Source organism: Prunus persica, chromosome G1, assembly GCF_000346465.2.
Source record: "Prunus persica cultivar Lovell chromosome G1, Prunus_persica_NCBIv2, whole genome shotgun sequence".
NCBI lineage: Eukaryota > Viridiplantae > Streptophyta > Magnoliopsida > Rosales > Rosaceae > Prunus > Prunus persica.
In genome coordinates, this window is record NC_034009.1 from 24,672,690 (window position 1) to 24,695,239 (window position 22,550).

Genomic DNA, 22,550 nt, shown 5'->3' on the forward strand with positions numbered 1-22,550 from the left:
ATTAGGTGGATGCATAAAAATAAAATTAAGGCTTCCATTAAACAAAAAAAATTCCCTCTACAAGTATCATTATTCAAACATTAATAGGCCTCCATGCCTCTGGAACAAACTTCCCTAACATTCATATGGTTGTATACAACAAACTCATATCTGTACAAGAGTGAAAAGTAAAGAGACCACTGAACAACCCACCCCAAGTACGCCAAATGCATACACGAAAGAGAAGATCATTCACTATCCTTCCAAACTTCACGGAGGAGTTGATATCTGACAACTTTTCGACCACCCTTCGACTTCAGCACTGAGTTGGCTGTCAATGAACCGGGAGAAACCGGGGAATTGTCTATGATGATTGCAGTCATCGGTGAATCCAACTCATCAAGCTCATCATCACTAGTGTATGATTTCTTAACCACTGACGACCCACTCCTCAAGAGAGTTGGACTTCCCACCTCTCCTATAATGCCTATTATTGAAGCAGCTGGAGGTGGTGAATAGACTGTAGGATTTGCAGCACATGGGAAACTTGAAGCAGACTCTATTTCAGCTTCTAAATTCTCCTGAATAAATAAAAAGCGAAATAGATTAATGCAAATTGAAACCCACAAAGACGAGGGCTTCCACCCTGAGTTCCATGATTCTTGTTTCCAGAGAATAGCCAGTTAAAGTAATAAAACAATCAATCAGAGCAAATCAGTCTTACACCATTCAAACAGGAATGCAGTGCAGTATATAAGCTGAAAAGTTTTTTTCAGAGATAGTAGAGGGCCTCTAGGTTACCTCATAATCAAGAGCCTCAAAAACTGCTTCGGGAATTGGGTCTGGGCAAAACTCGTCTGAAACAAAATTGTAAAGAACCCTCTTGATCAGTGGTGCACCAAATGTAGGGCATACCTGCAGATAATAAATGAAACAGTGATCATTACAAAATGGCAGGGAGTTATTATAAACTCAGTTTATTTTTTTATTTTAACTTTTGGGGTTGGGGTGGGGGTCGGGTGGGGGTGCGGGTGTACACAAACCCAGTGCTTACTTCTTTTCTGGTGGATTTATCTGCAAGCATGTCAAATGGAAGCATCATCAGATCACTCAAAGCATTAAGAAGACGGAAAGCTTTAAAGGATGTATCGCAGTTTAGTCGCTTTTGATCACTGAGTTCAGTATCATCATCAGGAGCATCACTATCATCTATACCAAATAGATCAGTAAGCCATCGGGACCAGCTTCCAATCTGGGGATATGAAGACAAGCAGAGTCCTTTCATCAATGAATGCAAGACTACTAGTTATTCATATATAAAAGAATACGTGACTATTTACTGGCCGAAAAAAAAAATTGTGACTAATTACCTCACACGGTTAGGTGTCACACTTACCGCGTTTTTTAGCTGTGCACCAGCCCCAAAGCTTGACTTTCCAGCTGGAATAGGGAGAACCTTGGAATCACTTATGGGGTCAGACACAGGATCTGTGGGCATCTCTTCAGCATTTTCACGAAGAATAGCATTGAACATAGCCACATCCAATCTATCCACTAACCGCTCCATTACCTGAAAAACCATGCATTTACAAGTATGCATAAATATTGACGTAAGTAGCAAAATCATGTGACAGATCTTTAAATGACATATGGAAACATGCTGAAATAGTAAAAGCTCAATCTAATGTAGTATTGGAATCTACTGGAAGTTGGACACATAAAATAAAACACTAGATATGTTTTCATTCAAACATTGGTGGTATAGCTCGGGCTACCTATAGCATGTGCACCGAGTGTTGAGCTCCAATATTCTTATGTTAACCTTTAGGGGTTTCCAGGTGAAGTGAAAAGCTCAACGTGCACATTGAGGAAGGGATGGTAATGCATAAACATACCAAACGAGCCAGCAGAGGCAAGCAACCACACTCATGGCCACCAGCTCTTGCAGGACAAAGCCTTTCACAGGCATCTTTGAAAGCCTTTTTCCACAGCTCCATAGAAAAATTACCCTGCTCATGACCACCCAAACCATACTTCCTTCCATAGGTTTTCCTTGAGCTTGAGCCCTTGGCAGCTGCTGACTGCATATATGGAGTCATATTCTGGAGAATGGAAAACAAGATACAATATCAGATATGAATAGCAAGGACTTTCAGATCTAAACTTCCTGTAGATAGAGCTCGTATTGAAAGAATGAAAAAAGATGATGATGACAATAATGAAGAAAACTGAAAACAATATGGATTTACCTGCCACCATACAGACTCAACAATTCGGGAGAAGATCCAACCTTCGAACTTTTCCAAAGCGGCCATAAATATCTGTGGATCTTCCCAAGTATCAAAACTTTCAAGAGTCCTATCATTCTCTTCCTTGTGAAGAGGAAACCCATTCTTTGCTGATAAAAGCCCCCCAGCATTAATTTTAGTCCGGGGTCGAGCTGAAATTTGTGGTTTCCCTAAGCTCTGGCTGATGATACCTCTCAAGACAATTGAATTCGACAACCAGAATGTCAACCTGTTTATTGGCAACAACACATACAATAAACTGTCAAACTAAAAGAGAAGTATTTTAACATCCTTTTAGAACTCATCATATTAAATGATTTGGATCATTAAGGGAAAAAGAAAAAGGAAAAATATATATGGCCCATGGGGACAAAGATACTATTCGTAGCCAATCAGTTTATGGTGCATCCTGATCCGTTTCATGTGTCATTTGTATCCCAAAACAGACAGTCAAATATCCTCTGGATCACTTATTACTAGGGATTCTGGTTACTCTGATTTGCATATTAGAACATCATTAGTTTTACGATGAGGCATAGCCTATTATTGATCTTCCATTTATTTAGCTTCAAGTACCTTGGAACATCATTTCCACATGCTTTAGACACCAAAATCAATCCAGTAATAGCAGCTCTTGCTGCATTTCCCTTCTTAGCTTGAGAGCTCGTTTTGCAAGCATTAAAATAGAATCTAGACAGCCTTCGAGCAGGAGCATGAATCTTATTTGCAGAGCTCCCATGCTCAGCGGCAACTGAGTAAAGGCCAACCTCAACAGCAGCAGCTTCTCTCAATTCTTCCTTAAGCAATTCAATTGTGGACTCCAAGTCAACTTTACTATCAGAAAATCTGGTTGTTGTTTCTTCTCTTTCACTTGTTCCACTAATCATACCACAAACATGAATATCTTCAGGAATATCAGCTTCCTTTGACTTCTCGACAAACTCATTATTGCTTGGAAGTCTATTGTTCTGAGCTGAGACAAAAGGTAACTGCAAAGACTTTACATGCTTTAATTCATTACTTTTAACCTTACTGCCCTGCACTCCAACAGTATTCCTGCTGATTGTAAAAGTTTCACTCTTTAACCTGACTTGCTTTCTGGTAGCGTCTTGTGAAAATCTAGAAGCTAATTTGTCATCAAATGAATATTCTTTCACCTTTAGGAGATGACCATCCTCTCGATTAGCTTGCGAATCTGCATTGCTTGCAAATACTGAGTCTGTGTCCTCCTGAATAGGCGTGCTTGAGGATGCACCTTCAGTAGCATGGTTACTGACAATATTACCCACTTGAGAATTTTCATGCATTCTGGCACTGCTGTTAGAAAGAGTTTTGTGAATTCTGTTGTCCTTAATATTATGGTTACCAGATTTTTGATGGTTTTCTTGATGGCCAAAGGATGAAGAAGATGATTGAACAGAGGAAGTGAGAGATTTTTTCAGGGTTGGCATTGAGCTCTCCCTTGGAACGTTAGGCAAAGAAGCAGGATCATTTGCAGGGTTCAGCAGAATGGAGGAAGAGCCTATTGACGATGATGGAGATGAACTTCCATTTTGGTTTTTGAATGCTTTAGCCACTGGAGTTGCCCCTGTGCTTGCAGATGCTGCTATTGACTCAACGGCAGGCTCCCCATAAAGCCGTCTAGTGCTATCAGTTGTTGATTCTGATTCATTCTGCAATTAGTTATATATGGCTGTTAAGCAATCTGAAGATACACAAATGAATTCTCTTAGACAAAGATAAGCAACCCATCAGATCAAACACAATCATGGTATCAGAAATTGTTGTAGTGCAGTAAATGATCTGCAATAATGGTCCACCATTTGATTGGTGCAGAAGTAGCCCAGATATTAAAGTAAACCGGCTGGATGATTGCAACCACATCATTATGTAGTTTTCTTTGGACATACCTATGCAAATGAGTACGAAAATTATGATGATGCTAGTACTCATGAGCAGATGATTTGGATTCTCAGATATTGTATTTGAAGATCTGAAGTTAAGGTACGTAGTTTGTTCATTGAACGGCCATGGATCTGCAATTAAATTAAATTCGATAAACCTAATTCTACATAATAAATTAGATGCAAGGATATTTAAACTGGAGAAATCATACAAAAAAAGAAATATATATATATATATATATATCATATTCTGTACCAGTAATCACAGAGTAAGGACTTTCACACGGAATTTTCAAAATTATAAGAGCAGAAAAGCAAAGAAGTTAATCTAAAAAGGAAAACTTATTAAATTAGCTCCACATACCTTTTCACTGCTGCTAGGTAATGAACTGACTGTTTTCTCAAAAGCAGAGGAGGTTACAGTATGTGATGAATGTGAGGAAACACCATCATCATCATCTTCATCATCATCAGTAAATGAGGCAATCTCATCATTGCCATCATTCATGGACTCTGGAACAGATTCAGTTCCATCATTCTCCAGAGACACTTCTCTGGACAAGCTGCCCTTTGGTGACAAGCTGGAGCTAGGTTTAACACATGGCTGAACATTAACATAAAGAACCGGTTGAGCGGAACTCTTAAAGCTTTTCTTCCAGTTCAATGGAGTGCTCACATTTCTGGTTTCTATGATGATACCATAATCTGCAAGATTTATCACGGCTGATGCCAACAGTTGACCTTTAACTGCCTTGTCTTTTCGAGGTTCATACAAGTAAAATTCCAAGTTGTTCTTCTGGTAAGTATCACGTACAGTGCTTTTTCTTGATTTCTCCCTGTACAAAGTGACTGGAAGGGTGAAAGACTCGCCGAATTCGATCTTCCCATCTCCAACATTACAAGTAAAGGATCCAGAAACTTGATCACCATTTTCCCATTGAAGCAACACAGACTGTACAGATCTCAAAGCCTTAGATGAGGGCCATGGTTTAATCTCCTGCACATGGATAAGGTAATCAACCTGAACAGCTGTGCTCTTCCTGCTCTTTGTTCTTATCCCCAGAACCATTGTTATGAGAAGTGCCTGGAAAGCTCTTGATGGGTAGGACCAGTTACAATGCTTCTACATCCATGAAACCTTCTTACATAGATACACTTCACAAAATCAGATAAAAGGGGAACAAAGAAAGATTAAGAAAAAAACATTTTCAAATTCTCAACTCTGTTCTATGAATTTATTTTAATAATAAGATTCAATGCACAGTGATGAATTTCAATAAACAAAAAATAAAATGCAAAATAAAAATAATGGGCAGATAATTTTTGACCATGAGAGACAAAATGAGTACAAGATAGAACGTGGGGAGGTTTAATAATTTTTGGGCAATCACCCACCCCACTCATTCTGCTGCTTTTGATAAACAAATGCTGACAAAAGCCTCAAACGCACGGTGACAAAACCTCTGGCCTACCTGTTCTTTGAAAATACGAACAAAACAAGCCAAAATTGAAACGGACAAAAAGGGTGATCAGAACAGCAGCAGTGAATCAACCAAAAAACAAAAAATGTTGACTTTTTCGTCCAAATATTGATACAGAGAAATGGAACTCAGAATTAGATCGGAATCAGAGTGAAGAAGACAATGACGAGCAATTGGAAGCGGAATTGGAATTGCAGCCACTTCAACGAAGATCGGAGCTTGGAAGAATCAAAGAAATGTGAGCGAACTTACAATGAGTTAACGGAGAGCGAGAGAATGAAGAATAGCACGAGACTCTGTTGGTCTGGCAACTGCTTATTCTTTCCTCTGTGTCTCTGCTTCACTTTTCTACGTTGCGTCAAAATGAGAAAATTGAAAATGTGCGTGCGTGAGAATACGAAACAGGAAATAAAAAGTCGTTCGAAAAAAGGAAGAAGAGGATGATATATGATAACCGCGTTTTGCGGGAAGCAACTGTCGCTCTCGCATAAGTAGATCTGGGCCCTTTCTTTTGCCTGCTAAGAGGTTGAATCATTCTATTGGGCTCTGCATCTTCTTTGGACCCTTAATTTATTGGCCTGTTAAGCAAAAAGTTGTTAGGATCTCACTTCACTTTCGGCTAAACTTCGCCAATTCGATTCCAATCGAACTCAATACCTGACTTTTGGTTGTACCACAAAGTTAACAAGTTCTTAGAAAACCTTCGATCATAACTTTTCTTTAGATTGTGGCAGAGAGGCAACAATATTGTTCGAATTCGAGATCTGTTGATCTTTGATTGTAACACAAGGCTAACAAGTTAGAATGGGGCACGAGTCACCACTTTCATTTTAATTTGTTCATATTTCTTGGCGTCGCACGTTTTTATTATTATTTATAATTAAATGAGTTGTTTTCAACTATGGCATATAGTCGGGACTCGGGAGGTTGAAGCATCAATTTCAAGTTTTTTTCTCTCTTTATCGAACGGTAGGAAAACATCCATTTCAACATGATTAAAATGGTAGTTGGTATAAATTCCAGGGGCTGATAATGGAGATTTTGGATGCTTAAGATATCAACTACTGTGAATTCTTGAATGTTTTTCTTTATTTTTTTGGTCAACAAATTCTTGAATGCTTTTGACTCTTGGGTTTGACGCATGAACCATTGCTGGGGATCATGACAACCTTAGAGTTTGGGCTTAGTCCTTAGCCCAATCTTCTCAATTCAACAACCAGAAATGTAACGGCCGTCAAGGCCGAAAGCTCAACTTGGTGATAATTAGTATTACACAGTTTACACCCTTTAGCTTATTGCGTGTGTGTATGTATCCGTATTTTAGGTCAATCATCTCAAGCTGCAGAAGAAAAACGTTGACAATCCCATCTATACACTCTACCCTAAGGTCCTGTTTGGTGGGCTGGACTGAATGGGATATTTCCAATTAAAATGGACATGAATCCTAACCATTGTTTGGTGAGCTTAAATGTGTCTCAGACTGGATATGGGTCTTTGGATCCAAGTCCCAAATAACTAAAGTTATGAAACCCAAGCCCAGACGTGGGTTTAGAAGCCGCGTCATCTTGCGAGAGCGAGCTCCTCCTCTCGTTTGACGCCTTCTATCTTCTCCTCTTGCAGCAGCATCGGATCGCGCAGACCAAGGCATGGAGGAACCGCAGCAAGATTGCGTTGCGCAGATCGTCGCCGCTTCCCGTCGGTCTGGCCAAGCTTTTCCATTATAAGAATCGCTTGGCATATGCTCTCTCTTTCTCTCTCTCTCTCTGTGTTTGTTTCCTGAGAAAAAATTGCGATGAAAAGACAATCTAAAGGAAACATTGAGTTGAGATATATTTTTGTTTTCATTTCTCAGTAGTTCAGTATCATATCTCAACTCAAATAATATATTTCTTTTGTTTTGTTTTTGTAAATGAAATATTTTGCATGTCATTGTTTGTGTCGATTTTGTGAAAATTATGATTGTTCTTGGATATGCGAATTGGTTAGATTTGTATGCATTATTATAATTTTTATACATTTATTTGTAATTTTTTTATTCTGCAAATTTTGTCAGTCCAGAGAATCTCATCTTGGTGGTTACTGCACCAAACAGCTGCTTAAAATCCAATCAAATCCCATCCAGTCCAATCTAGTATAGAGAGGTTAATGCAATCCAGTCCAGTCTAGCCTACCAAACGGGGCCCAAGTACTTTATTAATCTCATTACATAAAACGGGGAAAGAAAAACAAAATTTATTAACAAAATTCCAACTGTGTAAGGAAAACATTATCTGGAAACACCACAACATAAATATCCTGCCCAGACACTTCCACAATAAATCAGTGTTTCTCTGGGACAGTGAGGTCATAGAGTTGATACAGCTTAAAAACAAACACGAGCAGCTGGACCACCAGCTGCCGCCCGAGTAACCTATCTTCCCGAAATCTGGGGTACATATTTTATTTTATTCCATGATTTCCACCAATACAAGCTTTAACCTACAAAGCAGAAAAATCCTTTATTATACCAAGTGATAAATGCTTTAGCCCATAGAAAAATGTCAAAGGGTTAGCCAACAGCAACCTAGTGATCTCATGTATCAAAGAAGAAAACATTTAACCCAACCCCCACCCCACCACCCCCCCCCCCCCCCCACATACACTGAAAAGTTCTGTCAATGACATCTAAATTTACTCAGAAGACAAAGACGGATGCATCAAGTCCACTAGACATGGAAGCAGCAATGCTAGTTAATCTTCTACTTATCTTTCTGAGTGTTCTTAACTTGATCATATTAACATCAAAATTGCCAGTTGAGATCTCCGCAATTCACTATCTTAGTTCGAAGGTAGAACATAGTATATCTCCCAAGTAATATATCCAGTCAACCATTGAACGAAGAAAAGAAAAGACTACAGTGTAGCAAGTTTATTGCTCAACATGAACATATAAGACATCCTTCTAATGTTTTACTTTTCTTTCCTTAAATCCAAGAGAACCCACATATGTGTATAGGTTCAGAAAACCAGATCAGGCCACCTGATGGGTGGTCTTACAACAAAATAACAAATATATTCCAAAGTGCAGCAAGTGGAAGTTATTTGTATAGTTTTCCTCCTTAAGTTTCTTACTTTTAGAAATTGAATGAAGAAATGAATGCAGAATAGATACAAGAAGCAACCTGAGAGAAGCACTCAAGCAGCTGCCTCCAGCAATTCCCGCTCTGCACGCTCCCTGATCCTCCTCTCAAGCTCTGGCCTGAAATGCCTTATTAGACCTTGCACAGGCCAGGCAGCAGCATCCCCCAAAGCACAGATTGTGTGCCCCTCAATCTGCTTGGTCACCTCCTGAAGCATGTCAATCTCTTCCAACTTTGCATTCCCGACTTTCATTCTTTCCATGATCATCCAAAGCCATCCTGTCCCTTCCCTACATGGTGTGCACTGCCCACAACTCTCGTGCTTGTAGAAGTAAGAAAGCCTCGCAATTGCATCCACAATGTCAGTTGATTTATCCATCACAATAACAGCTGCAGTCCCCAATCCTGACTGGACAGCCTTCAGGGCATCAAAATCCATCAATACATCATTACATATATCCTTGGTAAGTAGTGGAACAGATGAACCACCTGGAATTACTGCAAGCAAGTTGTCCCATCCACCCCTCACACCTCCACAGTGCCTCTCTAATAACTCTTTCAAGGGTATACTCATCTCCTCTTCAACTGTGCAAGGCTTGTTCACATGTCCTGAAATACAAAACAATTTTGTCCCTGCATTGTTCTTTCTCCCAAAACTGGCAAACCACTCTGGTCCACGCCTTAAAATGGTGGGAGAAACAGCCACCGTTTCCACATTTGTAACAGTGGTGGGGCAGCCATATAACCCTGCATTAGCAGGGAAAGGAGGCTTCAATCGTGGCTTCCCCTGTTTCCCTTCAAGGCTCTCCAGAAGCGCTGTTTCTTCACCACAAATATAAGCACCAGCACCAAAGTGGATATGAACATCAAAATCATAACCAGATCCACATGCATTTTTGCCCAGTAACCCAGCTTCATAGGCTTCTTTTCTGGCCTTTTCGAGGTTGATCCGTTCATTCACATATTCACCTCTTATGTAGATGTAAGCAGCACTGGCCCTCATCCCAACGCCAGCAATCAGGCAACCCTCTAAAAGTTTGTGTGGATCATGGCGCATAATTTCCCTGTCCTTACAGGTTCCAGGTTCACTTTCATCAGCATTGACAACAAGATAGGAAGGACGTCCATCAGATACTTTTGGCATAAAAGACCATTTGAGGCCAGATGGGAAACCAGCACCACCACGTCCACGGAGGCCAGACTTTTTCATTTCATTGACAATCCAATCAGCACCTTTAATAACTATATCTTTGGTTCTGTGCCAGTCACCTCGTTTCATGGCACCTTTGAGAAATGGGTCATGCGACCCATATAAGTTGGTAAAAATTCGGTCTTCGTCTTTCAAACCACCAAAATGGGTTTTCTCTGGAGGTGGGGGAGGTGGTGGAGGTTGAGGAGTAGTAGCAGTTGTTGCACCCTGAGTGCTGAATGATCTCAACCCTAGGCCCCACTTCTCACCATGATGACGAGCTAAAGCTGCTCTCGGCAGAGAAAGAATACCCTTGATGGGTGCCTATGAATTAACAATAAAGAAGTCAGATCAGTTCATTTCCCCATAGTGAACTGTGTCTCTAACATGTATTCTTCAGAGTTAACAATCAAAATAAAACTACAGTTCACATGAAACAACTTCCAAAAAACATGGATGAAAAAATCCAACATCAAATTACAGCACAGCAACCATAATGAAACATTAATATTACGATAAAGTGTGGCCTACACGCAACATTTATTTTCTTATAGATTCTTTATATTTAATGAAGATGGCAATACGAGCACACGCACTAGAAGATTGAAATGTGGCTTGTACATCTTCGATTCAGCATTTCTAGAATTATCTTAACTATCTCTGTGTTCCCTATTATTTATCTCTACACCAAACTACATGCGTTTGACCTGGGAGATAGTTTCACACAAAACTCACCCAAGACAAAAATTGGATTAATCCAAGAAGCCTAAGGTGATTCCCTAATCACCACTATATTTCAAAGCAGCTTTAAGACAAAAAGAAAATGGTGATAATGGGGATGATAAAGATGTCCACTGAAAGACTCGTAACCAATTTGGAACCTAAAGTCAAAACCTTTCTTCAATCAAGCCTAATTAAAAGATGGGCTTAGCTAAGGAGAGCTCCAACAGGTATTAAATACCTTAAAAACCCGTTCATAATTAAATTTTATCGCCCTTTCCAGCTCCTTTGCTCAATTTTCCCAGTTACCAATCAGATAGCAAATCGAGGAAAAGAAGAAAAACCCACAGATCTACTAAAGAACACATTTCGGAATAAAATAATATACAAAACAAATATGGATTGATAGAAACATGGAAATGAGCTTGAATCAGAGTGAAACCTAGGGCAGTGAATGTTAAGCCTCAAAAATAAAATTCAACAAAAGATGTGGGCGGATAGAGAAATTGATTGCTTACCATGGCAAGAACTGCGGCAGATGAACCTCGATGCGTCGCCGAATCAGGCAATCAACGAGAACGAGACTGAGAGAGAGAAGGAGAGAGAATGCTTAGGTGGGAAATGGAGAGAGCTCCAGTTCACGAACCTTGATATGCAAAATGGACCATCCGAATAAAATGGTCAAAACGATTTAATGACGTCGGCGATGAACGGCTGAGATTGAGTGAGCGTTTGTGATGAGCTTATATTACACGTAGAGATGCTCTGCTGTTCCAGTTGTGTCCACCGATCAACGGTCATGATTTGGACCTACTTCTCTACGTCTTTTTTATCATGAAATTTTGGGTTGGGTTTTCAATTTTAAAGATATTATGGGCTTAGTTGTCGGCCTTGAGTATCTTCGACCAATAGAGAGATATCGAAGTTGAGCCCAATGGCAGTTTCAGGATTTAAAAATTGAGTTTGCAAAATTTACATACTAAACTCAACCGTTTGAGTGAATTTTTTTATTTCTTCTGTAGATGTTTTGACAACAATGCAATATCATACTGGAACTGTGAAGAAAAAAAGATTAGCCTTGAAAACTGAGTGATAAAGCCTCAGCATTAGTGGTTGCATGTCAGCTTCATTCTCTCTCTCTCTCTCTCTCTCTCTCTCTCTCTCTCTCTCTCTCTCTCTCATGCATATGCCTCTAGGGTCTTGGGTTTAAATGATATGGTAAAATAAATTACACACAAAAAAGAAAATGCAATGCATAAGTCAAATTTAGAGTGGGACAATCTCAGCCCGTTTAGTGGTTTGGCACGAGCATGGCCCAAGCTCATATGGTCTAAGGCTGTGGGCTCGGGGCCGAAATTGGTGATTTTCATGAATGAATGGGCCTATTTATTAAATACAACGACTTTAAATGGCTCGGCCCATCACGACTTGTTTGACACCGCTATTCCATACTAGCATTATTTTGCCCAAGACTTCTCTAAACAAAGCTTTCATTTTTTATGACATGTAGTTTGGTAAGGTGGTGGTGAAGCAACCAATAACGAAACTCCACTTCTCTGTCAGTAAGAGCCGAAGGACAACAAGAAGTACCAGAAAAGAGTTGTATGACACACTCATAACTAGCCACCAATAATGGACCAAAAATCCTCTAAGGATAAACCAATAAGATATCCACACGAACAACATACCTCCCTATGTGAGGAATATGAATGGCATGTGAAAACTAACAATGAGGACCCCTCCCCAAAACAGCAGCACTATGCAAAATGTTGCAATCAAAGAGAAGATGTTAATGGCAGGATCACACCAATATAGCCAATGTGGGCATGCATAATCGACTAGCAGCTCGGCAGGTAACTGGATATAAGTTCGAGCGTTCGCAACGAGGTTGAATAATGTTATTGGCTTTTTTTTTCATCAAATAATAAATCTTGTTTGTATATACATAATTATAAATAAATAAAACATTTTAAATGAAGTGGTAAAAAAGATGCAATGCATAAGTCAAATTTGACGTGGGAGCACGACGAGAACCCATATGGGTTAGGGCCGTGGGCTCCAACCGGAATTGGTGATTTTAATAAATGGAAGGGCCCGACATGACCCGTTTATTAAATAAGCCGACTCTAAAGGGACTAGCCCGGTACGGCACGACCAGTTTGACACCTTTACTCCATACTAACATTACTTTGCTGAGACTCCCCTTCACAAATCCTTCATTTTTAAGGCATGTAGTTTGGTAAGGTGGTGATGGAGCAAGCAATAACGACACTCCATTTCTCTAGTAGTAAGAGCCGAAGGGCAATGAGAAGTACCAAAAGGGAGTTGTACGACACATTGCAATCAAATAGCAGCACCAGGCCAAACATTGCAATCAAATAAAGTAGTAAATGGTGAGGACACACCGGCATAGCCCGTGTGGGCATGCACAGTCAACTAACGGCTTGGTTGGTGGCTGGATATAAGTTCCAGCGTTCGCGGCGAGGTTGAATTACGTTATTGGCTTCTTTTTTCAACAAATAATAAATCTTATTTGTATATACATTGTAAAAAAAAGATTTGAATGACGTGATAAAAGAAATTAAAAAATAATAATAACGCAATGCAAAAGTCAAATTTGGAGTGGGCGTATCTCAACCCGTTTAGTGGTTTGGCACAAGCACGTCACGACCCCATATGGGCTAGGATCATGGGCTCGGGCCGGAATTGTTGATTTTCATGAATGAACGGGCCTCGCACGACCTGTTTATTCAATGCTACAACTCTAAATGGCCCGGCCTGGCCCGTCACGACTTGTTTAACACCTCTATTCCATACTAGCATTATTTTGCCCAAGACTCCCCTAAACAAAGCCTTCACTTTTGACAACATGTAGTTTGGTAAGGTGGTGGTGAAGCAAGCAGTAATGTCACTCCATTTCTTTGGTAGTAAAAACTAAAGGGCAATGAGAAGTACCAGAATGAAGTTGTATGATAATGGACCAAGAATCCTCTAAGGATAAACCAATAAGATATCCACATGAACAAAACACCGCCCAAGGTGAGGAATATGAATGGCATGTGAAAAGTAAGAACGAAGGAGCCCTTCACAAAACAACAGCACCATGCCAAATGTTGTAATCAAATAGAAGTAGTTAATGGTGGGGTCACACCAGTATAGCCAATGTGGGCATGCACAGTCGACTAGTGGCTCGACAAGTGACTAGATATAAGTTCAAGCATTCGCGATGAGGTTGAATAAACTTATTGGCCTCTTTTTTTTAACAAATAATAAATCTTTTTTATATATACATAATTGTAAAAATATAAAATAAAAAAACCTTTTAAATGAAATAGTAAAAAACTTACAAAAAAAAATGCAAAACATAAGTCAAATTTGGAGTGGGCCCATCTCGGGCTGTTTAGTGGCCCGACCTGAGCTCATATGGGCTAGGGTCGCGGGTTCGGGCCGAGATTGGTGATTTTCATAAATGGATAGGCCCGACATGACCTATTTATTAAATGCGTAGACTCTAAACGAGTTAGGCGAGCTATGCGTGACTCATTTGACATCTATATTCCATGCGAGCATTATTTTGCTCGAGACTCCCCTAAACAAAGCGTTCATTTTTAACGACATGTTGTTTGGTAAGGGATAAGGTGGTGGTAAAGTAAGCAGTAACGAAACTCCACTTCTCTAAGGATAAACTAATAAGAAATCCACACGAACAACATACCTCCCTAGGTGAGGAATATGAATAGTAGGTGAAAACTGACAACGAGGACTCCCAGAAATAAGAACATTGCGCCAAATGTTGCAATCAAGAGAAGTAGTAAATGGTGGGGACACACCTGCATAGCCCGTATGGGCATTCACATTCAAATAACAGCTCAGAGAGTGGGTGGGTATAAGTTCGAGCATTCACGGCGAGGTTGAATAAATTTATTGGTTTCTTTTTTCAACAAATAATAAATATTTACATAATTGTAAACAATATTTAAATGAAGAGGTAAAAAAATTATATTAAAAAATGCAATACATAAGTTAAGTTTAAAGTAGGACCATCTCAACCCGTTTAGTGATTCGGCACGCGGAGTAAAGTCGAGAACCTGTGGAAGATATTCTTATTGTAAGAATTTCTGCTCGAACAGTAGAGGTGAAGCGAGCAATAATGACACACTACTTCTTTGGTAGTAAGTGCCAAAGGATAATGAGAAGTACCATAAGGGAGTTGTACGACACAACCATAACTAGCCACCAAGAATGCACCACGAAACCTCTAAGGATAAACCAATAAGACATGGAGACGAACAACATACCTCCCAGGTGAGGAATATGAATGGCAGGTGAGAGCTGACAATGACGAAACCCCAAAACAGCAGAACCAAGCCAAACGTTGCAATCAAAGAAAAGTACTAAATGGCGGGGTCCCACTGGCATAGCTAATGTGAGCATGCATAGTCGACTAGCAGCTCGATAGGTAGCTGGATATAAGTTCGAGCATTTGTGGCGAGATTGAATAAAGTTATTAGCCTCTTTTTTCAACAAATAATCAATCTTGTTTGTATATACATAATTGTAAAAAAGATGTAAATGAAGTGGTAAAAAAGATGTAAATGAAGTGGTAAAAAAATTACAAAAAATGATGCAATATATAAGTCAAATTTGGAATGGCCCTATTTTCACTCGTTTAGTGCCCCGGCACTAGCACGAGTCGAGCCCATATGGGCACTGGCGGACCCAGGAATTTTTTAGCGGATGTGCAATTTTGGCCAGGATTTATTTATAAAAAGAAAACAAAAAAACAAACGCGTTGTTTTAACTCTCAAACTTTGGACCCTTATGAGTACTGTCTTAGCGGGAGCTTATTCAAGCAAATATTTCTTCAATACAATAGAGTTTGGTTATTCTTGTAAAACTCTTTGTAGATTGAACATGTAAGGTTTTTTTTACCTAGATTGACTTTATGTCCCTTCATGCATTCATATCATACATGAAAAATTATTTTATGTAAAAATATGGGCTAAGTATGAAAAATGGTTTTTCGGAATAATCATTTTCTCAAGATAATTTTTGGCTGCTTTTATTCCTTACACATCAAATAAGAAAACTTGATTTTATGGGATTTTAGTATGAAGTATATTGACTTTATTTTTAGCCTAAATTGTATTTTGCACTAAAACCGATTTTTCATTTTTTGATTTGGTGGGAATTTGATTTTCTAGTATTTTTATTTGAATCCAAATAGGGAGTACTTCCTTATTTGTATTGTAAACTTAAGTAAATGGAGTAATATAAAAATAAATGAAAGTAAAAGAACAAAGACGCGGCCTTAATAGGTCCGCCATTGCATAATTGCTCGGGTCGTGGGCTTGTGTTGGGATTGGTGATTTTCATAAATTGACGGCACTGACATAGCCTGTTTATTAAATGTGCCAACTCTAAATGGACCAGCCCTGCTTGGCATGACTCGTTTGACACCTCTATTCCATAACAACATTATTTTGCCTAAGACTCCCCTAAACAAACCTTCATTTTTTACGACATGTAATTTGGTAAGGTAGTGGTGAAGCAAGCAGTAACGACACTCCATTTCTCTGGTAGTAAGTACCAAAGGATAATAAGCAGTACCATAAGTGAGTTGTACGACACAACCATAACTAGCCACCAAGACTGCACCATGAAACCTCTAAGGATAAACCAATAAGATATGCACACGAGGAATGTACCTCCCAAGTGAGGAATATGAATGGCATGTGAAAACTGACGAAAAGCCCCTAAAATAGCAGCACTGTGCCAAACGTTGCAATCAAATAGAAGTACTAAATGTCTGGGTGACACCGACATAGCCAATGTAAGCATGCATAGTCAACTAGCAGCTGGGCGGGTGGCTGGATATAAGTTCGTAGCGAGGTTGAATGAAGTTATTGACCTCTTTTTTCAACAAATAATAAATCTTTTTTATATAAACATAATTGTAAAAAAAAAAAAAACGATTTAAATGAAGTTGTAAAAACATTACCAAAAAAAAAGAGAAGAAGAAGCAATACATAAGTCAAATTTTGGTGTGGGCCTATCTTGCCTCGTTTAGTGGCCCGACATGAGCACGACTCGAAATTGGCGATTTTCATAAATGGACAGGCCTGGCACGATCGATTTATTAAATGGACCAACTGTAACTGATCAGGCCAACCTTGCGCCGCTTGTTTGACACCTATATTTCGTACGAGCATTATTTTGCTCGGAATTATCCTAAACAAAGCCTTCATTTTTTATGATACGTAGTTTGGTAAGGTGGTGTACATGTCAAAATATACACATCTGCTACTTAACCTAATACCTATATGGTTGTAAGTTGATCTGTACATATCAAGTGAATTAAAATGTGAAATTGTTCTGAATGTTGTTTGAATACAAAAATGTGGTTCCCTGATTTTACTATGACTCTAAAAGTACCAAAACGAACCTTTAAGATTAATCTTTTTTTGTTTAAGTTTTGTTTGGAATAAAGAAAAAATTAATATTGCTGCCATGGCAACATGCTAACTTGCCCAATGTAGCCCATCCAGTTTTCATGTCTTTTGTTAAGTTGGAAATGCTGACTTGCTGACACCCCTTTTCCATAGTTAAGTGTACATATCAGAGTAGGCAGCCATCCTTTGTTTCTCAATTAAACTTAATGCAATAAAGAAATTAGGGTTAAGCGGCAGGCCACCAATGTTATGACTTTGTGTGGATAGATAGGGATTTGCGCAAACAAAACAAGTAAGCAACCTCCACATTGCATATAATTTTTTTTAAAATGTTAACAATAATGTTATAATGGTGAGTTATTGTGACTCCAAGAAGACATGAAATGCAGGCTAAATCCGGCAGTAGATGAGTTGAAGTTGTTGAACGCTATGTGTACGTGGGACAAGCAAAGTCCATGGAATCCTATGTCGTTAAAAATAAGAACTAATCTTTGGCTGTATCGATAATCACTTTTAATTTAGTTTACATCAGAGTCTACATCGGTGAGCATGATTTAGAGTTTATTTGGAATTACTATGATAAAAAATACTTCTCTTAGAGTTCGTGTGGAACTGCTTTGATAAGAAACTCTTCTCTCATAAGTGCTTTTATGATTCATACTTCTAAATTTTTCTCTCAAACGATATCAGAAAAATAATTTTATATATTTTTTGTGCTCGGCCAGTTGCAAAACCATTTCGATTAAGCAATACAATTTTGGTTGGTCAGAATTTGGCTTGACGGCTGAATCTGGATAAATCATTTCCAAATTTTAAGTCAGTTCAAATGGAAATGATTTTAGAGCATATGTAACGCCTACAAAGACATCAGTTTTTTTATATGAAATCTAATCATCTGGTTCATTGGATATAAGCAAAAAATTTAATCGGATTAGGTGATTGTAATTCCATCTTTGTAAGGAACACTTTTTCCTTCTTTCTTTCTTTTTTTTGGTTGCCAAATTTCTTTCTCTTTTCTTGATCAAGCATCAATTATTTATTTTTATAATATTCATTTTACCTAACATTCAACAAAACAAAAAATAATCATAAGCTTTATACTAATCATTTTTTCATCCTCCTTAAATAATAATAATACCAACACATTTTTGTACGATTTAAAAATTAGATTCAGATCCTTTATTTTGATTTTATCTATCATAATTTGCTTAATTTTTTCTCTATGCATAACACCTCATTTAAATCTGCTTGACTTTTCTTTTTCATAAAACTAGCCCCTTGACACATGCTCACGCATGTGCCAATTGGTTTTTTTTTTTAATTTTATTTTTAGAATTAATAAAAGATAATAGGGTAGTTATGTTTCATAAAAGTAGGACCTATTATCTTATTTTGTTTCTAATTTTAATTTTTTTAATATTAAAAAATGTGAATTTACCATATTATCCTCATTTAATTAATAATTTCAATTCTTAATGTTTGAATTAACAAAGGGCATTTTCTGGTATTTTGAATGTTTCACCATTCTCTGCCTTTTGCTTTATATATATAGATGCATTCATTATATGGAATACGCATTATATTTTTCTAAAACAGACTAAATACAAACACAAATCATCTCACCCATTGAATTCTAGTAATTATGCCACTAATATTGTGTCCAAAAAAAAAAAGAGAGAGAGAGAGAGAGAAAATGACAAATCCCAAATCGAAACGATAGAAAGTAGAAAGATTTGTAGGCCTGAAATTGGCTTAACACAATTAGTGGGGCCCACAGTGGACCCATTGTAAAAAAACAAAAACAAAAACAAAAACTTGTACAACAATTTGATTTCTGACCAAGTCAACGTCAAAAATATTTAGCTTACATTTCTACACAACCCCCCCGAGCAAACAAATGTCTTCCCTCTCTTTCTCTCTCAAGCTTCTCTCCGACACCAAAAGCCCAACACACTGAACAAGCAAAACAGAGCCATCTCTGCAAACACACAATCACAAAAGCCAGCCAGCCAGCCAGCCAGCCAACCACGAAACTCTTTCAGAGGTTTCCATTCGACGAAACGTTTCGCCAATGACGGTGTTTCGAAACTCGAGCGCGGTACCCCTCTCCGGCAAAGCGCACGTGTTTCCGGTCGACTACGAGGCCGAGGTTTCGCAGCGCCTGGTGGACGCTTCGCACGACAGCGATTTGAAGTCGGCGTGTGAGTGTTTGGGCGATCCTTTCGTGGACGTGAACTTCGTCGGGACAGTGTGCTTGAAGTCGAAGAAGACAGAGATTGTGGTGCAGGGCGAGTCGGCGCACGAGGTTCGTGTCGAGTACGAGGAGTTCAAGACGCAGGTCACTGCTTTGTTCCTCGCCGCTCATTCTGGAAATTTGACGCTTGTTAGGAAGCTCCTGGTAACGTCATCAATATCATTTTTTAAAATTTTCATTTAGACCGTTGTGAATATTAAAAAAAATAATTGGTATTTTGTGTTTGTTTCTTGGGAAAATGAGGGAAAATTGATGTGAAATTGCATCATGGTGCTTGTTTTGTTTAGACATTCATGCTGACGTGTCAGATTATTATTATTATTATTTATTATTTTTGGTCCTGCTATTTTGAAATCATAGTATATACTGTAACTGACGCGAGGTTGAGGAAAATCGAGCATTTATGAGCTTCAATGAATTCAATTGCATCTTTATTTTTTATTTAGTTTTAGGTAAATACTACAGTATGTTCCCACACAGAAGGGTGGGATTAATCCCTGCTCGGCAAATCAGCAATGGATATGACTTTTTCTTTTTTTTTTTCCTTCTCATTTCATGCGACAGGGTTATGGAGCCAATGTGAATCAAAAACTGTTTCGAGGCTATGCAACAACAGCAGCAGTAAGAGAAGACCACTTGGAGATATTGGAGGTGCTTGTCAATGGCGGGGCATCTCAGCAGGCATGTGAGGAGGCTTTGTTGGAGGCAAGCTACTTGGGCAGGGCTAGGCCTGCCGAGATGCTCATGGGATCCGATTTGATCCGCCCTCAAGCTGCAATACACGCTCTTGTATCTGCTTGCTGCAGAGGCTTTGTCCATGTAGTTGACACACTCATCAAGGTAACTCTTGAACATGATAGACTAATTGGAAATCCATTATGGTTTAACTTGAATTAATCTCAGTCTACAGATTGCCTAAAACATGACCCTTAAATCATGTCAACAACATTATATAGCTGTGAAGTATAAGCAAAGCAAGGTTGCCAACTTACCATCGTGAAAATATGTCTTCTGTAATGGGTTGAACCTATAATTTTGTTTGATGACAGTGATGCTATTGATTGGTGGCAGTGTGGGGTGGATGTCGATGCAACTGATCGAGCACTGCTTCAATCTTGTAGGCCATCTCTATACACCAATGTTCACTGTAATGCGCTTGTTGCTGCCATTGTTAGCCGGCAGATTTCTGTTGTCAGACTCTTGTTGCAGGTTAGCACTGACCCTTCACTTGGAATACTATGCATACCTTTTCCTATGAAGCAAATTGTAAGGTGGAGCAGAGGTTGTTTATGCATTTATATCTAATGTTATGTATGTTTTGCAACAAAATAGCAGGCTGGAGTTAGAACAGATATAAAAGTGAGTCTTGGGGGCTGGTCCTGGGATGTAAGTACCGGGGAAGAATTTCGGGTGGGTGCAGGACTAGCTGAGCCTTACAGTGTGACCTGGTGTGCTGTGGAGTACTTTGAAGCCAGTGGTGCTATCTTGCGCTTGCTCTTGCAACACCTCTCCCCTAACATTCCTCACTTTGGGAGGACTCTCATTCACCATGCCATCTTATGTAACAATGAAAGAGCAGTAGATGTGCTTTTGAATAGTGGCGCGGATGTGGAAGTTCCGATTAAGACGACAACTTCAAAAACTGACTGCCCCATTCACTTGGCTTCACGGCTTGGATTACCTGCGGTTCTGCAACGACTGATTAATGATGGGTGTGATGTAAACTCTCAAACAGGATCGGGAGAAACTGCACTAATGATCTGTGCTAGATATAAGCATCAGGAATGCCTAAAAATTTTGGCTGCAGATGGTGCTGATTTTGGCCTGGTCAATTCTTCTGGTCATAGTGCAAGCTCAATTGCTGAGTCAGCTAGGTGGGCTCTTGGCTTCCGACAAGCAGTTTTAGACATGATTCGATCTGGGAAGGATGTCCAATCAAGCAATAGATCAATATTCTCTCCTCTAATGTTTGTGACTCGAGCAAATGATGTTGAGGCTTTGAAGAAACTGATTGAGGGAGCAGACATTGATCTCGACGAGCAAGATGAAAATGGAAACTCAGCTGTCATGATAGCTGCAGCAGGTGGTTACCTGGAAGCTTTCAAATTGCTTATCCATGCTGGGGCTGACATGAACCTAGAGAACAAACATGGTCAGAACATAAAGGAACTATTAGAAATAAATCAAAACGGTGCAGAATTTGAAAAATTAATGGTTAAACATGCACCTCGAAAGAAATTTGATAGTGCCGTTGCGTTTTACACTCTACACCAGGCAGCACAGCATGGAGACTTTGATTTTGTTCATACATTGATAATCAGAGGGCAAGATATTAACGCTCCTGATGCTGATGGATATACTCCATTGATGTTAGCAGCAAGAGGAGGCCATGCTATGGTCTGCGGGCTTTTGATTTCTTTCGAGGCTAGATGTGACATTGTGAATGCAAGACATGAGACGGCACTTTTGCTTGCAAGGAAAAGTGGAACTGGGAAGGATGCAGAGAATGTGATATTGGATGAGCTTGCAAGAAAACTTGTGTTGGGTGGAACTCATGTGAAGAAGCACACAAAGTGCGGCAAAGGAGCTCCCCATCGAAAAGTCTTGAAAATGGTGGGGAGTGTTGGGATTTTGCAGTGGGGGAAGTCAAGCAAGAGAAAGGTGATTTGCAAAAAGGCCGAGGTTGGGGCTAGCGATTCGTTTCGATGGAATCGTAGGAGGAAATTCGATACTGATGAACCTGGACTCTTCCATGTGGTGACCACAAAGAACAAGGAGCTGCATTTTGTGTGTGAAAGTGGGATTGAAATGGCTCAGTTGTGGGTGAGAGGGATCAAGCTTGTGACAATGAAAGCTGTTTTTGGAAACTGGCAAGAATGAATGAATGAAGCTGTGCATGGGAGACTCTTGTTCAATTGAAGCAGTTTTTTTTATGCTTTTTGTTCATCTCATTGTACTTGTTTGTTGTATTTCTTATCCTTATGCGTTGTAGATCACTCACTCCCACAAGTAGAAATTAAACAGCCCCCTCTGAATATGAAATCTTTGTAATTAAGTAATAACTTTTCCACAAAAGGTCTTAAACTCAGTCAAATAAGTAGTTTACTAATTTAAATTTGACCAAAGAATAAATGTTGGGAAAGCTTTTGATAATCAAACTCAAA

The 22,550-nt window shown here is 39.1% G+C and overlaps 3 protein-coding genes across 9 annotated transcripts; 1 reads left to right on the plus strand and 2 right to left on the minus strand.

The window, feature by feature from the left end:
- On the minus strand, positions 17 to 6,396 carry LOC18791090. Of its 5 annotated transcripts, XM_020567273.1 has the most exons (11): positions 6,310 to 6,396; positions 5,905 to 6,230; positions 5,567 to 5,643; positions 4,536 to 5,309; positions 2,844 to 3,940; positions 2,229 to 2,496; positions 1,875 to 2,081; positions 1,376 to 1,549; positions 1,034 to 1,231; positions 781 to 894; positions 17 to 560 (listed from the first exon to the last, which is right to left on the minus strand). In XM_020567273.1, exons 4-11 carry the CDS (start codon positions 5,238 to 5,240, stop codon positions 228 to 230), a joined length of 3,096 nt encoding a protein of 1,031 aa, XP_020422862.1. In that variant the 5' UTR covers positions 5,241 to 5,309; positions 5,567 to 5,643; positions 5,905 to 6,230; positions 6,310 to 6,396; the 3' UTR covers positions 17 to 227. The 5 variants fall into 5 exon arrangements, with proteins under 5 accessions (XP_020422862.1, XP_020422860.1, XP_020422867.1 ...); XM_020567271.1 differs by lacking the exon at positions 5,567 to 5,643; XM_020567278.1 differs by lacking the exon at positions 5,567 to 5,643 and having other exon boundaries at positions 4,536 to 5,326.
- Positions 7,795 to 11,440, minus strand: LOC18791686 (NADH dehydrogenase [ubiquinone] flavoprotein 1, mitochondrial). 2 transcript variants are annotated; one of them, XM_020565692.1, is made up of 4 exons: positions 11,199 to 11,440; positions 8,814 to 10,284; positions 8,107 to 8,130; positions 7,795 to 8,069 (listed from the first exon to the last, which is right to left on the minus strand). In XM_020565692.1, exons 1-2 carry the CDS (start codon positions 11,199 to 11,201, stop codon positions 8,827 to 8,829), a joined length of 1,461 nt encoding a protein of 486 aa, XP_020421281.1. In that variant the 5' UTR covers positions 11,202 to 11,440; the 3' UTR covers positions 7,795 to 8,069; positions 8,107 to 8,130; positions 8,814 to 8,826. The 2 variants fall into 2 exon arrangements, with proteins under 2 accessions (XP_020421281.1, XP_007222426.1); XM_007222364.2 differs by having other exon boundaries at positions 7,795 to 8,130.
- Positions 18,679 to 22,483, plus strand: LOC18788922 (ankyrin repeat domain-containing protein 17). Of its 2 annotated transcripts, none has more exons than XM_020561521.1 (4): positions 18,679 to 19,530; positions 19,951 to 20,226; positions 20,458 to 20,595; positions 20,719 to 22,483. In XM_020561521.1, the coding sequence occupies exons 1-4, from the start codon at positions 19,204 to 19,206 to the stop codon at positions 22,264 to 22,266; spliced, it is 2,289 nt and encodes a 762-aa protein (XP_020417110.1). In that variant the 5' UTR covers positions 18,679 to 19,203; the 3' UTR covers positions 22,267 to 22,483. The 2 variants fall into 2 exon arrangements, with proteins under 2 accessions (XP_020417110.1, XP_007226672.1); XM_007226610.2 differs by having other exon boundaries at positions 20,722 to 22,483.